General features: G+C 37.4%; 1 protein-coding gene across 2 annotated transcripts in view; it reads left to right on the top strand.

The window, feature by feature from the left end:
- Positions 1-11,735, top strand: part of LOC131061267 (GBF-interacting protein 1-like) — a 43,717-nt gene extending 31,982 nt beyond the window's left edge. The window contains exons 8-10 of one of the 2 annotated variants that reach the window (XM_057994844.2): positions 10,017-10,175; positions 10,269-10,766; positions 10,856-11,735. In XM_057994844.2, coding sequence (XP_057850827.2) covers positions 10,017-10,175; positions 10,269-10,766; positions 10,856-11,146 — 948 coding nt within the window. In that variant the 3' untranslated portion in view covers positions 11,147-11,735. Of the gene's footprint in view, positions 1-10,010; positions 10,176-10,268; positions 10,767-10,855 lie in introns of both variants that reach the window. The other variant, XM_057994843.2, reaches the window with a different exon arrangement.
- Positions 11,736-15,864: the final 4,129 nt, after the last annotated feature.

The following is a 15,864-nucleotide window of genomic DNA, read 5'->3' as shown; positions in this document are numbered from 1 at the left end:
TCAAACTCATTTAGTTCTTGAGTGGCTGTTACCCCAAGGCTATTGCCCTTGAGGCAAAAAAAGGTACTAGTTGTTGTGGAAGTAGGTGCCAATGTTGAGGTAAAGATGTGGAGATGCACCATCATACAGTTTTATTATCTGAACCCTCAGTTCAAGTGAGCATTGAGAGTATATCCCAACCATTTTATGAGCGATGTGTAGGAGGTGTGTATTTACTTCAGTGATGCTGCATGGTATGCAAGAGAGAAAAATGGTATTTCCAGAGGCAAGTCCCTCCTGAATCAACAGTTTTGTTGACAATTAGCTTGTTGAAAATTGAAACGGGCCTTCTAATTGAATGAACACTTGAGATACTTTTCCAACAACTTAGAATGACAGTTGAAATTTTGACACATTCAACTAAACAACAACTTTGAGTGCTCCCTTAGAATGGCAATTAGCTTGTTGAAAATTGAAACGGGCCTTCTAATTGAATGAACTCTTGAGATACTTTTCCAACAACTTAGAATGGCAATTGAAATTTTGACACAGTCAACTAGACAACAACTTTGAGTGCTCCCTTAATTTGCCTTTTCCCCTCGCCACCTTCACTGTCATTGTTTTGAGTTCTTCAACATCTTAAACTTCTCATTCGTCACATGGGTGAAAGGAACTTATATTTACACTGGAAAAGCAAAGTAAACTTTTTGCTACATAAAATTGAGACTGAAGACTCAATTTCTAATTTTGCACAGAATTTCTTTTTTCTTTTTCTTATTTAAGGTAGTATAAGGTGCAAAAATAGAGTGATGCATAGAAATTCAAATTGTTCTATGAGTTACCAAATATCTTAAGACATTATTTGATTATAGCCCGTTGCAACTAAAAATAAAAAATAATCAATAGTTGCAACAAACACAAGGATTTCCCTTTTGTTTTTCTTATTTTGGGTTGCACAAGTTGCAAAAGTAAAGGATACATTGAAGTTGCAATCCTTATTTCAGTTATCTGAGACTATTAGGATGCTGTTTGTTTAGTTGTTTGCTAAGTTACCAAATCAGGTACGGGTATGAGAACGGTATGTGGGTACAAAAGGCCGCTACAGTGTAATGTTCCTTACTAGGAGGCTGCCAATTCCTGTAACTTGATAATAGTTTTGATCTGATCTGATCGATGATCATGTCACTGGATGCTTTTGACTCCTTTCCTTTATATCTCTCAATGTGAGGGAGAGGTCACACCTCTTCATTATGGATGCCCTTTGGCAAGAGACACACCCTTTCACCATTAGCACCTTTTGAAAGAGTGCAACTCTTCATTACTTATGCCCTTTGAAAGGGACACAACCTTTCACAATCAGATCTGCACTACTTATTTAAATCAGATTTGCACTTCTGATTCCCAAATTATCCCCTTCTCAAAATGAGGTTCTCTTCTCCCTTTTATATCCCATGTTTGAGGGAGCCAAAACTTTTCCTTCCATGTCTTTTGACCATTCATTAACTAATTAAATTTTAATTATATTTGTTGAGACATGGACCAGCTAGGACTCGAACCTAGGACCTTCCATACGCTGTTGGAGTGCTCTACCACTGAGCTACTGGCCCCTCTTGGACTAGTCCATTGTCGGTCCGGGTGTGGCTTATTTCCAACACCAACACCCCCCCTTAAGCCACACCTCTCATGTGCTTGGGGCTCCTAGCCTGGACCTGGCTCTGATACCATGTTGAGACTTGGACCAGCTAGGACTCGAACCTAGGACCTTCCATACGCTGCTGGAGTGCTCTACCATTGAGCTACTGGCCCCTCTTGGACCAGTCCAGGTGTGGCTTATTTCCAACACCAACATTTTTAGCCCATTTTTAGATGACTCCATGTTTTGAATGACACACAAGAGCGGGATGGATGGTTGGTATTGTTCAATTTTGTGACCCAGATCAGTAATCAAATTTTCAGTATTTAATTGTTTGCTAACATTAAGTAAAGTAAATGACAGAGTGAAAGTAAGTGCATAAGAGACAAACACAAATACCCTGGGAAAATCTCCAAGGAGGAAAAACCCAGCACTAAAGACCCACAAGTCAGATTATGTATTCAATCTTAATTGTACCAATACAATACTTAGCTGGACTATTCAACTTCTTATCAGATCTGCTCCTTTTAACATATCAGATCTGCCCTTCTAATTAAGCCAAGTCTGCACCAATTTTGCTCTCTAATAGAAATTAGGAAAACAAAATGTCTTTGACCTCCTTGGATAAGTTCGCCCAACTTTTCTTCTTAGTTTCGCATACTTAGTTGCAGAAGAATTTTGCTTTCCTTGAGAGAATGGAATGATGATTGAGTTTGACAAATGATACTTATTTATATGGGCATATAACCCCAAGTCGGCCTTGAATGAATATAAGAACTTAGGCGCCAAGTTAAATTAGTGAGGTGATATTAATATGGGGCTGGTCCTATTTAGGGGCACGTTACCCTCTTTAGGTCCAGTCCTTCACGTGACCTTTAAGGGAAAGCCCCAGCTCGATAGGGGTTTGGATGTTGCCCTTAGGCAATTCGAACCCTCTTTCCTAGTTACAAACAACACTCCCTCTTAACTAGGGAAGAAGAGAATACATAAACTGAACCTTTAGAGTTCCATCTAGCACACAAGCATAGAGTGGATCTAGCACACAAGCATAGAATTACATCTTCCACCTAGCACACGAGCATAGGATGGCTCTAGCACACAAGCATAGAAAGTGTAATACACAAGTGGGTCTTTACATAATTACAATTTTCCATCTAGCACACAAGCATAGAGTGGATCCTTTCATTCTTGCACACAAGCAAAGAATGAACAACACGCTACGGATAGAATCACTGAGATTGAAGCTCCCTCTCAACCAAGGTTTCATTTTCCCCAATACCAAGTTTGTCTCTGAAGTATTCGAACTTCACTCTGGACAAGGGTTTGGTAAGAATATTTGCAACCTGTTCATCTGTGCTAATATACATCAGTTGAATGGTGCCTCTTTGCACCATATCTCGAATGAAGTGATAATGTGTTTCCACATGTTTGGACCGGTCATGGAACACAGGGTTTACCAACATCTTTATACAGCTTTGATTATCACAATGAATAGTGGTAGGACCACTAGGTTGACCAAAGAATCCAGCAAGAAGTTTGCGAAGCCACACTGCTTCTCTAGATGCAACAGATGCTGCAATGTGCTCAGCTTCTGCAGTGCTCAATGCTACCGAAGATTGCTTTCTAAATGCCCAAGAGATTAGTGTAGAGCCCAAGTTGAAGCAGATACCCGAAGTACTTTTCCTGTTCTTGACACTTCCTGCCCAATCTGAATCTGAATAGCCTTCCAAGAAGATTGGGGTATTAAATGAATACTTCAGCGCATAACCAATAGTGCCACGCAGGTATCTCATAATGTGCTTGGCAACAACCAGGGGAACAAGTTTAGGCAAGCTCATGAACTGACTGAGGGCATTCACAGCATAACAGATATCTGGTCTAGTATTGACTAGATACATCAAGGATCCAATCAACTGCCTGTACTCAGATGGATGGATCTGCAAAATCAGAGTTAGCTGCAGAAACACTTAACTTCTTTAAGTTAGATTCCATAGGAGTAGACATAGTTTTACAGTCCATCATTCTAAATCTTTTCAAAATTTCAATAGTGTATTTTCCTTGACTTAGAAAAATTTCATTGGATTTTTGCCATACTTCTAACCCTAGGAAGTAATGCATTAGACCTAAATCCTTCATTTCAAATCCTGAGGCTAATTCTTTCTTATATCTCATGATTAATTTATTTTCACCAGTGATTAATAAATCGTCCATATACAAAACCAGAATAAGCATATCATCATTTTTTTATGAAATCCTAAGCTTAGTAGGTACTTATCAATTCTTTCATACCAAGCACGAGGAGCCCGTTTGAGCCCATAGAAGGCTTTCTTCAACCTGCAAACATGAGAATCTCTTTTATGGATTACATAACCTTCTGGTTGCTCAATATAGACTTCTTCCTCAATGACACCATTGAGGAAGGCTGTCTTAACGTCCATTTGACGCAGTTCCCAACCTTTGGCTGCAGCAATAGCTATTATAGATCTAATAGAAGTATATCTAGCAACATGAGCAAATGTTTCCTCATAATCTATTCCTTCCTTTTGAGAAAAACCACGAGCTACAAACCTAGCTTTATATTTTTCAATACTACTATCAGCATTATGCTTAATTTTAAACAACCATTTAGAAGAAACAACAGACTTACCTTTGGGTTTGGGTACAATGTCCTAGACATCATTCTCGATGATAGACCCATACACTTCATCCATGGCTAATTTTCAATCATGATGAGACATAGCTTCTTCGACATCGTGAGGTTCAGACTCAATGATGTTACACATTACAGATATGACAGTGACAAGATGATTCTTGACAGATTCAATTATGATCTTCCTAGCCTTGAGGGAGTCTTTCTTGAACTGCTTTAGTTCTTCAGCATCTTCAGGGGGGGACAACCTTTCTTCTTCTACGAATTTAAGTAGTTCATTCTCTTCAAGAATCAACAGAATACGGACTTCCCAAGCAGCAAAATCAAGGGCTCCATCAAGTCTATCTTCAGCCCTCAAACCTGACATTTTAATCTGAAAACAAACAGCAACTAGATGCAACAAATGATTTACTGCAATCTGAAGTTAGTTACACCTTAGCTCTGATACCATGTTCAATTTTATGACCCAGATTAGTAATCAGATTTTCAGTATTTAATTGTTTGCTAACATTAAGTAAAGTAAATGACAGAATGAAACTAAGTGCATAAGAGACAAACACAAATACCCTGGGAAAACCTCCAAGGAGGAAAAACCCAGCACTAAAGACCCACAGGTCGTATTATGTATTCAATCTTAATTGTACCAATACAATACTTAGCTGGACTTTTCAACTTCTTATCAGATCTGCTCCTTTTAACATATCAGATCTGCCCTTCTAATTAAGCCAAGTCTGCACCAATTCTGCTCTCTAACAGAAATTAGGAAAACAAAATGTCTTTGACCTCCTTGGATAAGTTCGCCCAACTTTTCTTCTTAGTTTCGCATACTTAGTTGCAGAAGAATTTCGCTTTCCTTGAGAGAATCGAATGATGATTGAGTATGACAAATGATACTTATTTATATGGGCATATAACCCCAAGTCGGCCTTGAATGAATATAAGAACTTAGGCGCCAAGTTAAATTAGTGAGGTGATATTAATATGGGACTGGTCCTATTTAGGGGCACGTTACCCTCTTTAGGTCCAGTCCTTCACGTGACCTTTAAGGGAAAGCCCCAATCCGATAGGGGTTCGGATGTTGCCCTTAGGCAATCCGAACCCTCTTTCCTAGTTACAAACAATAGGTATGAGATGCTTTCTTCTATGGAAGGAGCCAAATCGAGCAAGCCTTCCAGTTTGTTTCCTAGGGATGGTCTTTATATTGGAATTTAGGAGGAATTTAGGATAGGGAGGCAGCATTGTTGCAATTTTGTATTTTAATTTTAATTTTATTTTTATTCTTTTCTATTTTAATATATTATTATTATTTATTATTAAATTTTATTCCAAAGTGGGGACATTACATACAACAGAAATTGTTTTGGGGGTTGGGTATGTTTTCAGTATGTTTATTGTATGTATGTATATATATATGTAGCTAAAAGATAGAATTAAGTTTAGAATGTCCACCATCCAATAGTCTCGGTTCGGGCTTATGTAGCTATATTTTCCTTTGCCTTTTTTTAACATAAGACCACAAATATTAGTAAAGGCAAAGCCATTGTGTGCAAAGTTAGTCGACTCTTCACTTGAATACATCTTTTGAAGGGCCTTCATTAACCTTTGTTTTATCTCGTCATCATCACAAAGAGGCAACTTCCTAGGTTTTGGTGTATCCCATTTGGGATTTAAATACAGGCTTTCATATGAAGTGTGGTCTTCATAGTGTTTCATGGCCACATCACAATGGGCTTAAGATGCTGTCATATAATCTCAAATTAGGATGTGTATTACAAATGGCTTGTTTCATCCACCCAAATATGTTGTCACATGTCCCATAAATCTCTCTCCAAGTCTAGGGGAGTCTTTATTGACATATCTAATGATAATTGCTGAGATGAAGGAGCTAACATATTTGCAAATAAAATTTAAAAAGAAAAAGACAAATTAAACAATAAGAAACAATAAAATAAAAAAGTTAATAATAAAAGCAGTAATTTCTTGTCTGACAATGGACCACTAGTTGTCATCAAGGATCTTTTGTTTGATAGATTTTTTCTTAGCAGTGTTTGAAGTAGGACATACAATTTACTTTGTATTAACCACCATCCACTGTAGAGCCTCTTGCATCTTAAGCATCATCTATAACAAAATGAAATAAATGGCATACCTAGTCTACACAGGTTTGAGGAATTCTTTCTTTGAAAAAAATTTGAAGAGAGCAAGTGAGTTGTGGTGAGTGCAAATGAATATTTGAATATCTCTAGCTTTTGCCACCACTTTTTGCACCCAAAATATCTTCCCCATGTCTTTAAATGTGTTGTTCAATGCATGACAGAATGCGGGGTTCAAAAGATGTGTTTGTAAGCACCCTCCACCATCGTGCCAACTAATATGTACACATATGTCAAATTAGTGACTACTTATACAACATTTGAGATCCCAACCTTATCTATTGAAAAATAATTGAATGAATTAATTACGAATATACAATGTATATAAAAGAATTACAATACAATGTTCTAAAGCTTCAACATGAAGCTAAAATGCTTAGAATGCTAAATAAAGCTAAAAAGCTAAACACTAAAAAGCAAACTATGCATTCTTATAAAATAAGCAATAGGTGCACTTAAAGACTAAATGAACTAAAAAGCTAAATAAGTCAACTAAGATGACGAACTAAAAAGCTAAATGACTAACTAAATGACCATTAATAAAACAACTAAAAAAGTAATTGACTAAAAGAATTAATTATTCTAATATCTATGGCTCTCACAAAATATGAAATTGGAAATCCCCATCCTTGCATTTTTTTGAACAATCAATAGCTTTAAGAAGTCAAGGTCCACTGAACAAGTGACAATGATGTTGAGTGGCCGACGGCTAATATTAGTCTCGATCCATCTATGATAGTAGAACAACCTAATGTAATCCAAATTTGTCTCATTTCCTCGATCACCAAACTCACCTTAGAATAATCATTGTCAAGGAGGTTTGGGAACGAGGGACCATCAGAAGCTACATCTTTGAACATTTGTTTGAAGTAAGGAGAATGTGCTACATGGAATGGGATGGCATGGGCATGGAAAAATTTGGCAATGGAAGACTGTGCTACATGGAATGGGATGGCATGGGCATAGAAAAATTTGGCAATGGAAGACTGTGCCACATCCCGTGCTTGCATACTGAACATACCTGCTACTATCTCTGCTTTTTTACGAGCACTAGTCTTTCTCTTTCCTCTTGTAGAAACATCTCCTCTACCACTAGCAACCATGGAGGGCATAAGAATAGCTGATTGTGCAAATTGTTTTGGCTTTGTCATACCCTTAGACATTGTTGATACCAAGGAAGCATTAATCGGCAAACCAAAAGTATAAGATTTTTTGAAAAAATCGGGAAGAAAATCGGATTAACAAAAAAACGTAAAAAATTGAAAAATTTAAAAAAACAATAAAAAACTTATTGGGGGAAAAAATCGGCAACCTTCCCAATCGCCGATTAATCGTGACTGATCGTGATTTTTTCCTGATGTTTGCTTCTTCGGTTTATACCACTATATGTAATCTACAAACCTCTACTTTCTCATCCTCCTCTTTATCTGGATATACTTCAATCACATGGTTTGTAATGCCCAAGAGAGGAGAATATACCCCAGTGTAGCTCCCTTCCTCTTTATCTGGATACACTTTAACCACATGGTTTGTATTGCCCAAGAGAGGAGAATATACTCCAGTGTAGCTCCCTTTAAATTGTGTTTTGCAACTGTGACACAACCATACTCTCCTACCCACCCATATTTCTTTGTCTTTGTCTAGTGTTGTTGCAAATTGGAGAAGAGATTTTTCAAAATTAAAATGGCCTTTTGCATAAGGTTTCAAAATGGTGGAAGGGCTCTCAATTGGGTTTTGGGTTTGTTCTCCCTCACCTAGAACACTCCCACACCTTGATGAGCCCTGCTGAGGCCAAAGTTCACATGTTTCTTTTCTTCATTTTATGTTTGCTACTCTCATTGCTGTAGCTCTTGTTGTTTTGTGGAACAATAATGCGAGTGCAAACTAAAGAAACAAGAAAATCATTCATTTTTTCTTCAAAAAATTGAAAAAAATTCAGAAACAAAAAGACCAAATGGAAGAATCACTCACCCTTTCCACTTTTCTTGCCATCTCCCCACACACTTGCTAATGCTGATTTTTTCAGCTTCACCTTCAGATCTTGCTCAAAATGATTTTTTTTCTTCCAAGTTGGCTGCAAAGTTTTTTGGCATGTAAAAATGAACTAGAATGAAGAGGGAGGCTCATTTTTGCTCATTTAGGACTCATTGTGTTGTGGGGTACCACAAAAAAAAGTTTGAATAATTATTTTTTTCATTTTGGACTAAAAAAAATAATAGCTGATTTGCTGTGAGGACGATCAAGGGATATCTGAGATGTCCCTAGTTGCCCCAAGGACGTGGACTATCCTCTTGTCTCTAGAATGTTTTCTGGACGGCTTGAGAATCTTTCCAAGGTATACACAGAACAGGAATGATCAAAAAATACCTAGGGACACGCCGTTGGGGAACATAGGTTTGAAGTAGAAACTTGAAAAGGGGAAGATGAATAAATGGCAAGAATGGGAACATACCTCAAGGAGATACCATTTCTTTTCTTCCTCGTCTGCTCCTCTTCTTCTAGTTTCTTCTTTTCTGCTTCTTTTCCATTCCTCTTATCTTTTGTGGTTGAAGAAGAGCATGGGTGAGGATTTTATAGGTTTCGGGTGTTAATGTTACCCCTTTCTACATTTAGGTTTAATGTAGGACATTTTTTCTTCCTTTTATTGTTTTCTAATAAATTTAATAAGGCTTTTTTTCTTTTGGCCAAGGGGGATGTCCTTATGTCAATGGAAGGGTTGAGGGATGCCTGATTGCCCCCTTAAAAGGGAAACGACTCCTTGTTGGGTCTCAGATGCCGGGGATGATGGGCATATGTTTTCTGTCATTGGCCCATGGCATCCCGACTTTGGGCTTAGGCCTGGGGATGTGTTCCATGGACCCCTGTGAAAGACACATAAAAAGAAAAAAAGCACTATCATTTTGTATGTTGAATATCATTAACTTGATTCAGATGTTTGTCTTCATGATCTACAGTATGATCAGCAGATACGCTTAATAAATATCTAAGGAATTGCATATGCATAACTTAAGCAATGTCTAAGGAATTTCATAGTAGCATAATATAGATAGAAATTTATAAATAGACTTGTGAATGTGGTGATTAGGTTCATGACATATATTATATATATAAAGTCAAATGGCACCTGGGATTGGTCTCTTATAATGACCATTGGTTTCTAACGACAGTTAATTAGGTACATAACAGTATGGGTCAATGATTGTTAATTTTCTATGAAGTTGAGTCACTGCAATATCTGATTAAGATAGTGATTGAATAAAATAACTGATTAAAAAATAAGTAATATTTCACATTTGCTTCTACTAAGTAGCAGTTGTATGGTTTGGAGGCAGGGAAATTGGGAGATTTTTGGGTTTAAGTCCGTTTAATATTTGTATCTATCTATCTATGCTTATGTTATGTGAAGATATTTTGTTTTCACATTTTTAGTAGTCTTGTCTGTCTGTGCTGTGTTCTGTAATGCAACTTGTAAAAAAAAATTGTGAAGTTAATTTGGAATTTTCTGCTGTTTTTACACATTGTGATTGTAAGTAGTAGTCTTTTTAGCTTCTTTTCATACATCAAACATTTTTCATTCTGACACTGGTCTGTGTAGATGCAGCAAACCTATGATCCTTCATCAAGCATTTACAATCCATTTCTTAGGCCTGGTGGTGATGGAGATGCCCGCTTTTCTCCATTTGCTGGAGCAACAGTTGTGAGCAAGTACAATGGGAATGCCGCTTTGTTATCAGGTGCAAGTGTATCGGCATCACAGGAGGTTTGTGAACTTAATCCTTGACCTAACACTCTCTGTTTTGTAAACAGTGTACATTATTGTATGTGTTTGATGCTGATACATCTGACTTTGCAGACTGGTACTTCTGTGGTAGTAGCCTCTGCAGCTCCTACAGCTCAAGGATCACAAATGGCTGGAATTGCACCCACTACCATGTCTTTCCCTCATCAGCAAATGCAGTTGTTTCCTCAACCTGGTGGTGTACATATTTCTCCCTTCCCTCCTACATACATTCCCTATCCTGCTCAGTATTTTCCACCGATCTACATTTCCCCTCCAACATTAAATAGTTTTACCGGCAATATAGGATATCCCCAGCCATCTTCTGGTAGCAATTATCCTATGCCTTCTGTCACTTCATTCCCTTCAGCTGCCCCTGCAGTCAAATATTCATTGTCCCAGTATAAGCCCATGCCGTCAGGTGGAAATTCTTCACAACCAGGTTTTCCTGTTGGGTATGCTGGCTATACAACATCTCCATCTGGATTTTCTGCGAGTTCAGCAACAAGTGGAGGGAATAGAGCTGGCTTTGAGGAAAATAAGGAACAAAATCTTTACATTCCCAGTCAACAGGTTGTTACCCTATAAACCTTATCCAAAGATTGTTAATGTAATTGAAGGAGAGAACTTAATTGTATGCATAATGTTCTATTAATGTGCAGGTTGATGGCTCTGCATTCTGGTTCCGGACCCCTCAAAACCTTCCTAACATGCAATCAAGTTCATACTATAGCCTGTCAGCACAAGGACAGAATGTAGCATTTGCACCTGCACAATCTGGACATGCAGCATATGCTGGATTGTATCATCCCGCACAGTCAGCGGTGGCCCAAAATTCCCCACAGTTGCTTCAGCAATCAGATGCATTAGGGGGAGCTGCTGGAGGGAGTAACTCCCAGGCTGCTGGCTACCAGCAATCTCAACCAGGTCAATTGAACTGGAGTAATTACTGACATTTTGATGTTGTTTGATTTATTATTTGGCCTTTAGCATTATATAGAAGTTGCAAGACTACCTGGGCAGGTGGACTTTGAATCCCTTTATGGGTCTGCCTCAGGGCTCCAGATGAGTGTACATAAGCATAACAAAACTTTTTGATTAAGAATCTGAAGAGGGTGTCGATTCACTTGATGAATTGGATGGTATGTGTCAGTCTCTGAACTTTTGGTGGGGGTCTTTTTATGGCTGTTATCAGTCCCAGCCTTAATGTTCTTATTGCAATGGCTGTTTCATAACCTTTCTTCAGATGAAGTACACTTGCAGCTTTTTATTAGAGTTACTGAATGTGCCATGCTTTATATCCAAAGCATGGATGCAAGGGTTTGATTTGGTCAACAATTTTTACAAATGTAGAGTGAATTTTGGCAAGATGCAATCTGAAGCGCGCTAGAAACCTTGTGTAACTGGAAGAGAGTAATCAATTCAAATCATGGAATCAGTACTAAGAAGTGTTCGATTTGCTGTGAATACCCATGACTGACCATATCTAAGTATAATGATAATTTAGATGCACGCCCTCGACTGCGTTACTGTTTATTATAAGTTGCTACTTGTTAAGCTACTATTTGACTTGGTGAAATTGGATGTCAGAATCATATAAGGATAATCATGTTTTACATTGTACACAGCCAAGAGCCTCACTATCTGTAATGGTAGAAAAACATGAAGCATATGAAAGTGTGAACTATCTTACAAATCTAAACATGAAGCATATGAAAGTGTGAACTATCTTACAAATCTTTGCCCTTTCATGCCGTGCTTTTATGTTTCCTACTTATTGCCACTGTTTGGTGCATATAGATGTTCAAGAAGTTAGAAAGGCTAACATGTGTTTTACACTGATTTTTTAGATTAGGAAAGCCTTTTGATTTTCTAAAAACTTGCCTTGTAGGAAGTGAAATATCCAATATTTTCTTCAGATGTCATTTCTGATCAATATTTGATTTTTATTGCCTTGACCAATTAACTAGGGAACTTAAAAATACCCAAGGGTCGAAGTTATTCATCTTTCCAGTTCATATTTGATAAATAGAAAATCGTGTCTTTTTTCCTGAGCACTCTGATTCAACTTTTTTTTTGGTTCTGATAACTGTTTACCTTTACCTATCTCTAATTTGCTAATTTGAAGTTCTTAAATCAGTAAATGTATATTAAATTTGCTTATATAAGTAGGAGCGCTGTTGTGATCCTGCAAATCTGTGCTCGTGTGTACCAACAACAGCCCAACAGCTTAATGGTGGCTTAACATTGATTAATAACAACACTACATTTAGTGTGTTTGTAATCAGCGTGGAATATTTTTAGAAATCGCTTTTGGCAAAATAATCCTCCGTGAATGAGGTGGCTTGTATTGATTAACCTGCTTAACAGCGAGAACATGCTAAACTAGTTTTAGTATTAAAATGTTTAGTCATTAAAATTTATATTATAGCGTAAAAACACGGCCAGAGCTGCAATTTCGCCTTTTAGCTTGCAGTGGGAATGTGAAAAATAAACATGAACAGTTATAAAGTATCTCAACAAGTGCTTTAATTGGTTTTTCTTAAATTTAGAAGTATATTCATCTTTGAAAAATATAGAAGATAAAAATCAAATTTTAAGGGTACTCAGTTGTACATAGATGAAGATTTTATCGCTGCACAGTTGGAAGAGAGAAAAAGGGAAGATGAAAATCTTACCTCTGCACAGTTGGAAGAGAAAAAAAGGGAAGATGAAAATCTTACCTCTGTACAGTTAGAAGAGAGAAAAAAGGAATGGGAGAAGGTTGTAGTAGCAAGAAACGAAGGAAAGGAGGCATGGCTATATAAGGGAAAACCCCAAATAAATCACGAGTTATAGTAAATAGGAAGGCAGTGCGCTCCCCAGGACCATTTTTCTATGGTAGGCTGGAATTGTAGGGTTACCCATGGAAGAGGGGTTTTGGTTTAGAGCCCATTGTAGAGGAAAAGGACATCATTGTCCAAGTTGAGACTCATGAGCACGAGGGATGCAAGGTTTTAGATTTTGACGGTTTTAACAAGTTCTTAGTATGGAATGAGTTAATGGAGTATGGAAAAGATCATGGCTGAGTGATAATTTTAATAAAGGACTTGTGGCAAGAAATCATAAAAATGGAGGAGGATCCAAATGATTAGTTTATATGGATGAAGTTTACAGATAAAGAGACTGCCATCTTTCTAGCTGCTTGGCTCAAAAACCAAAAAAATAAAATATAAACAAAGAGGATCCTTGTGAAGCTATATAAAGGGTACATATCTGATTATTGTGCATTAGGTGAGATCATTCTCATAGGGGACTCCAATGCTAGAACTTTAAATGATCAAGCAATATGCCTCAAAGAGGAGAGATTTGTTTAGTAGCCCATTATGGTTGGAAGAAGGGCCTTAGAAATGGAAAAGGATCTCTCAAAGACATAAGAGGAGGTATCTCACATTTTGGAGTTGAGCAGTTGGGGTTATGCAGCCTTCATGATTTGATCATTTGTAATGTGTTGAGAGTGTGGTCAAGATGGGGGAACATCACATGTCTAATGCACAACGGACAAAGTGTGGTAGATTATATCATTTGATCACAAAATTTCGTTCCAAGAATAAACGAGGTTGAAATTGGAAGCTGTGAATGATTACAAATGCTTGGGCCTTGACTTTCATAGCAACCTTACTTGGGAGGCTTGTAGAATGAAGAGGATACAAGGGGGATGAAAAAAATTATACATGCTTCAAAACAAATACAGATCAACCGAGTTTTGGGATTGGAAAACTATGAAGACATTGTTTTGGTTCTCTTGTATGGTTGTGAGATTTGGGGTAGCAATGCCTCAATATCAAGATGGGACAATTAAAAGATTACGAAAATACCTTATCACAAGCAACTTCAAAATTAAAACCGCAATTCCTTATGAGATGATCCTTGCAGAAGCTGGAGCATTCTTGATTGAGGTAGTTACTATGATCAGGTTGCTAGGCTATTTGAAGAGGACAAAGAAAATGGAAGATCACTATTGGCCCAAAATTATGACGGAGGAAAAGCTAAATAAAAGAAAAAACACTTGGATGAAACAAAATACCAAGTGGTTGGGTAGATGGGGAATTAATTTGCATGAATGTGTTATTGTGAGGATCCGATTATTACTGAGAGGGGGGGTGAATCAGTAATAACAATAAACGGAATTTTTTTATCAATTTGAAAATACTTCTAAAAAATAGTGCATAACCAGTATCGGTAACTACTCAATCAATCACTTAAAGCAGATTTACCAAACTACTCATTCATGTGTTCATCAACATGTAAGCAATGCAATCATATCAAATCCACATATAAACAAATCAACCACCATATGAACACAAAGATTTTTCAAATGGAAACCCAAATGGGAAAAACCACGATGGGAATTGGTACCCACAAAATTTGCACTCTTTCAAAGTGCGCCCTGTTAAAGGCCTAGCCCGGTTAGGAGCTTTACAATAATGCTCGGTTAAGAGCAGACCCTGTTAGGAGTCACTCGGTGAAGAGATTTTAACCTCAGCCCTGTTAGGAGTTCTACCCTGTTAGGAGTAAGCTTGCTAAAGGATTTAAACTTAAGTTAATGAACCACCCGATGAAGAGATTTACAATATCAGGCGTGTTAGGACCTACCCAGTTAAGGGATTTTAATATTGTTGTAACTATTAGGGAGCAACAGGTAAATGATTTGATCAAAGCACTCTCTGCTTGCTAGTACAGATCCATTTAAGCTCCAATCTGCTTCACACATGCATACATCTCAATCTGGTTCGACACACTCTCCTTCTCTGATCACCGACACAAAATCTCTCCTCAAACTCGACCTAAATACACTTTTCAACTAGGTCGGTTACATAACCCTAACTTACAATGAATTTACATCTTAGATCATATCAGATCATTACAGACCATTGCAACAAATTTCAAGACAATTACAACCGTTGAATGATCATAACACATCACCGCACATCGATCTGATAAGCTGTCAAACCCTTATCACATTATGCTAAGCACTTCATTATTTCCCAAAAAATTCGCTCCTTGATAGTGCTAAGACAACATCTTATCACTTCACACGGATTTTGACACGTCACCACTAAGATAAGATCATGAAAAGATTCACCGCCAAACCCTAAAACATCACTGGTTAAAGATCTTTTTACCGGTTCTCAAACCCTACATTGAATAAACAACAATCAATTACAAACATGACTTCCGGTTCTCCAAACACGATGCGGTTCTTGTCATAGACTCATTATAATGTTGATCATCCAACTCTTCACCAATCATCTATATCGGTGTCTTGATCATCGCTCTGTTCTTGCTTACCGATATACTACAACTTAGCAGTTTTATTGTCCAACTCAATCCATTATTGGTTAGGCTATACTTAGAAAACTTAGATGATATACCAAACATAAACAAACATGGTTGCCATCAATGACAACACAAATAGCTGATCATAAACAATCATATCACAATTATATCATCACCAACAGTCCATCAATACATCAACATCATCCTTTATCGACACATCATCATCTCCATCAGTTATGCCAACATGCTAACATAATGCCCAAACGTGAACGCTGAAATCAAGAAATATGTAAGAGAGAAAATTAAAGTGACATGGTGAAAACAACTTGGGAGAAAAATAGAATATTATGCC

Source organism: Cryptomeria japonica, chromosome 11, assembly GCF_030272615.1.
Source record: "Cryptomeria japonica chromosome 11, Sugi_1.0, whole genome shotgun sequence".
NCBI classification, from domain to species: Eukaryota; Viridiplantae; Streptophyta; class Pinopsida; order Cupressales; family Cupressaceae; genus Cryptomeria; species Cryptomeria japonica.
This window is presented reverse-complemented; position numbering and strand designations above follow the sequence as displayed.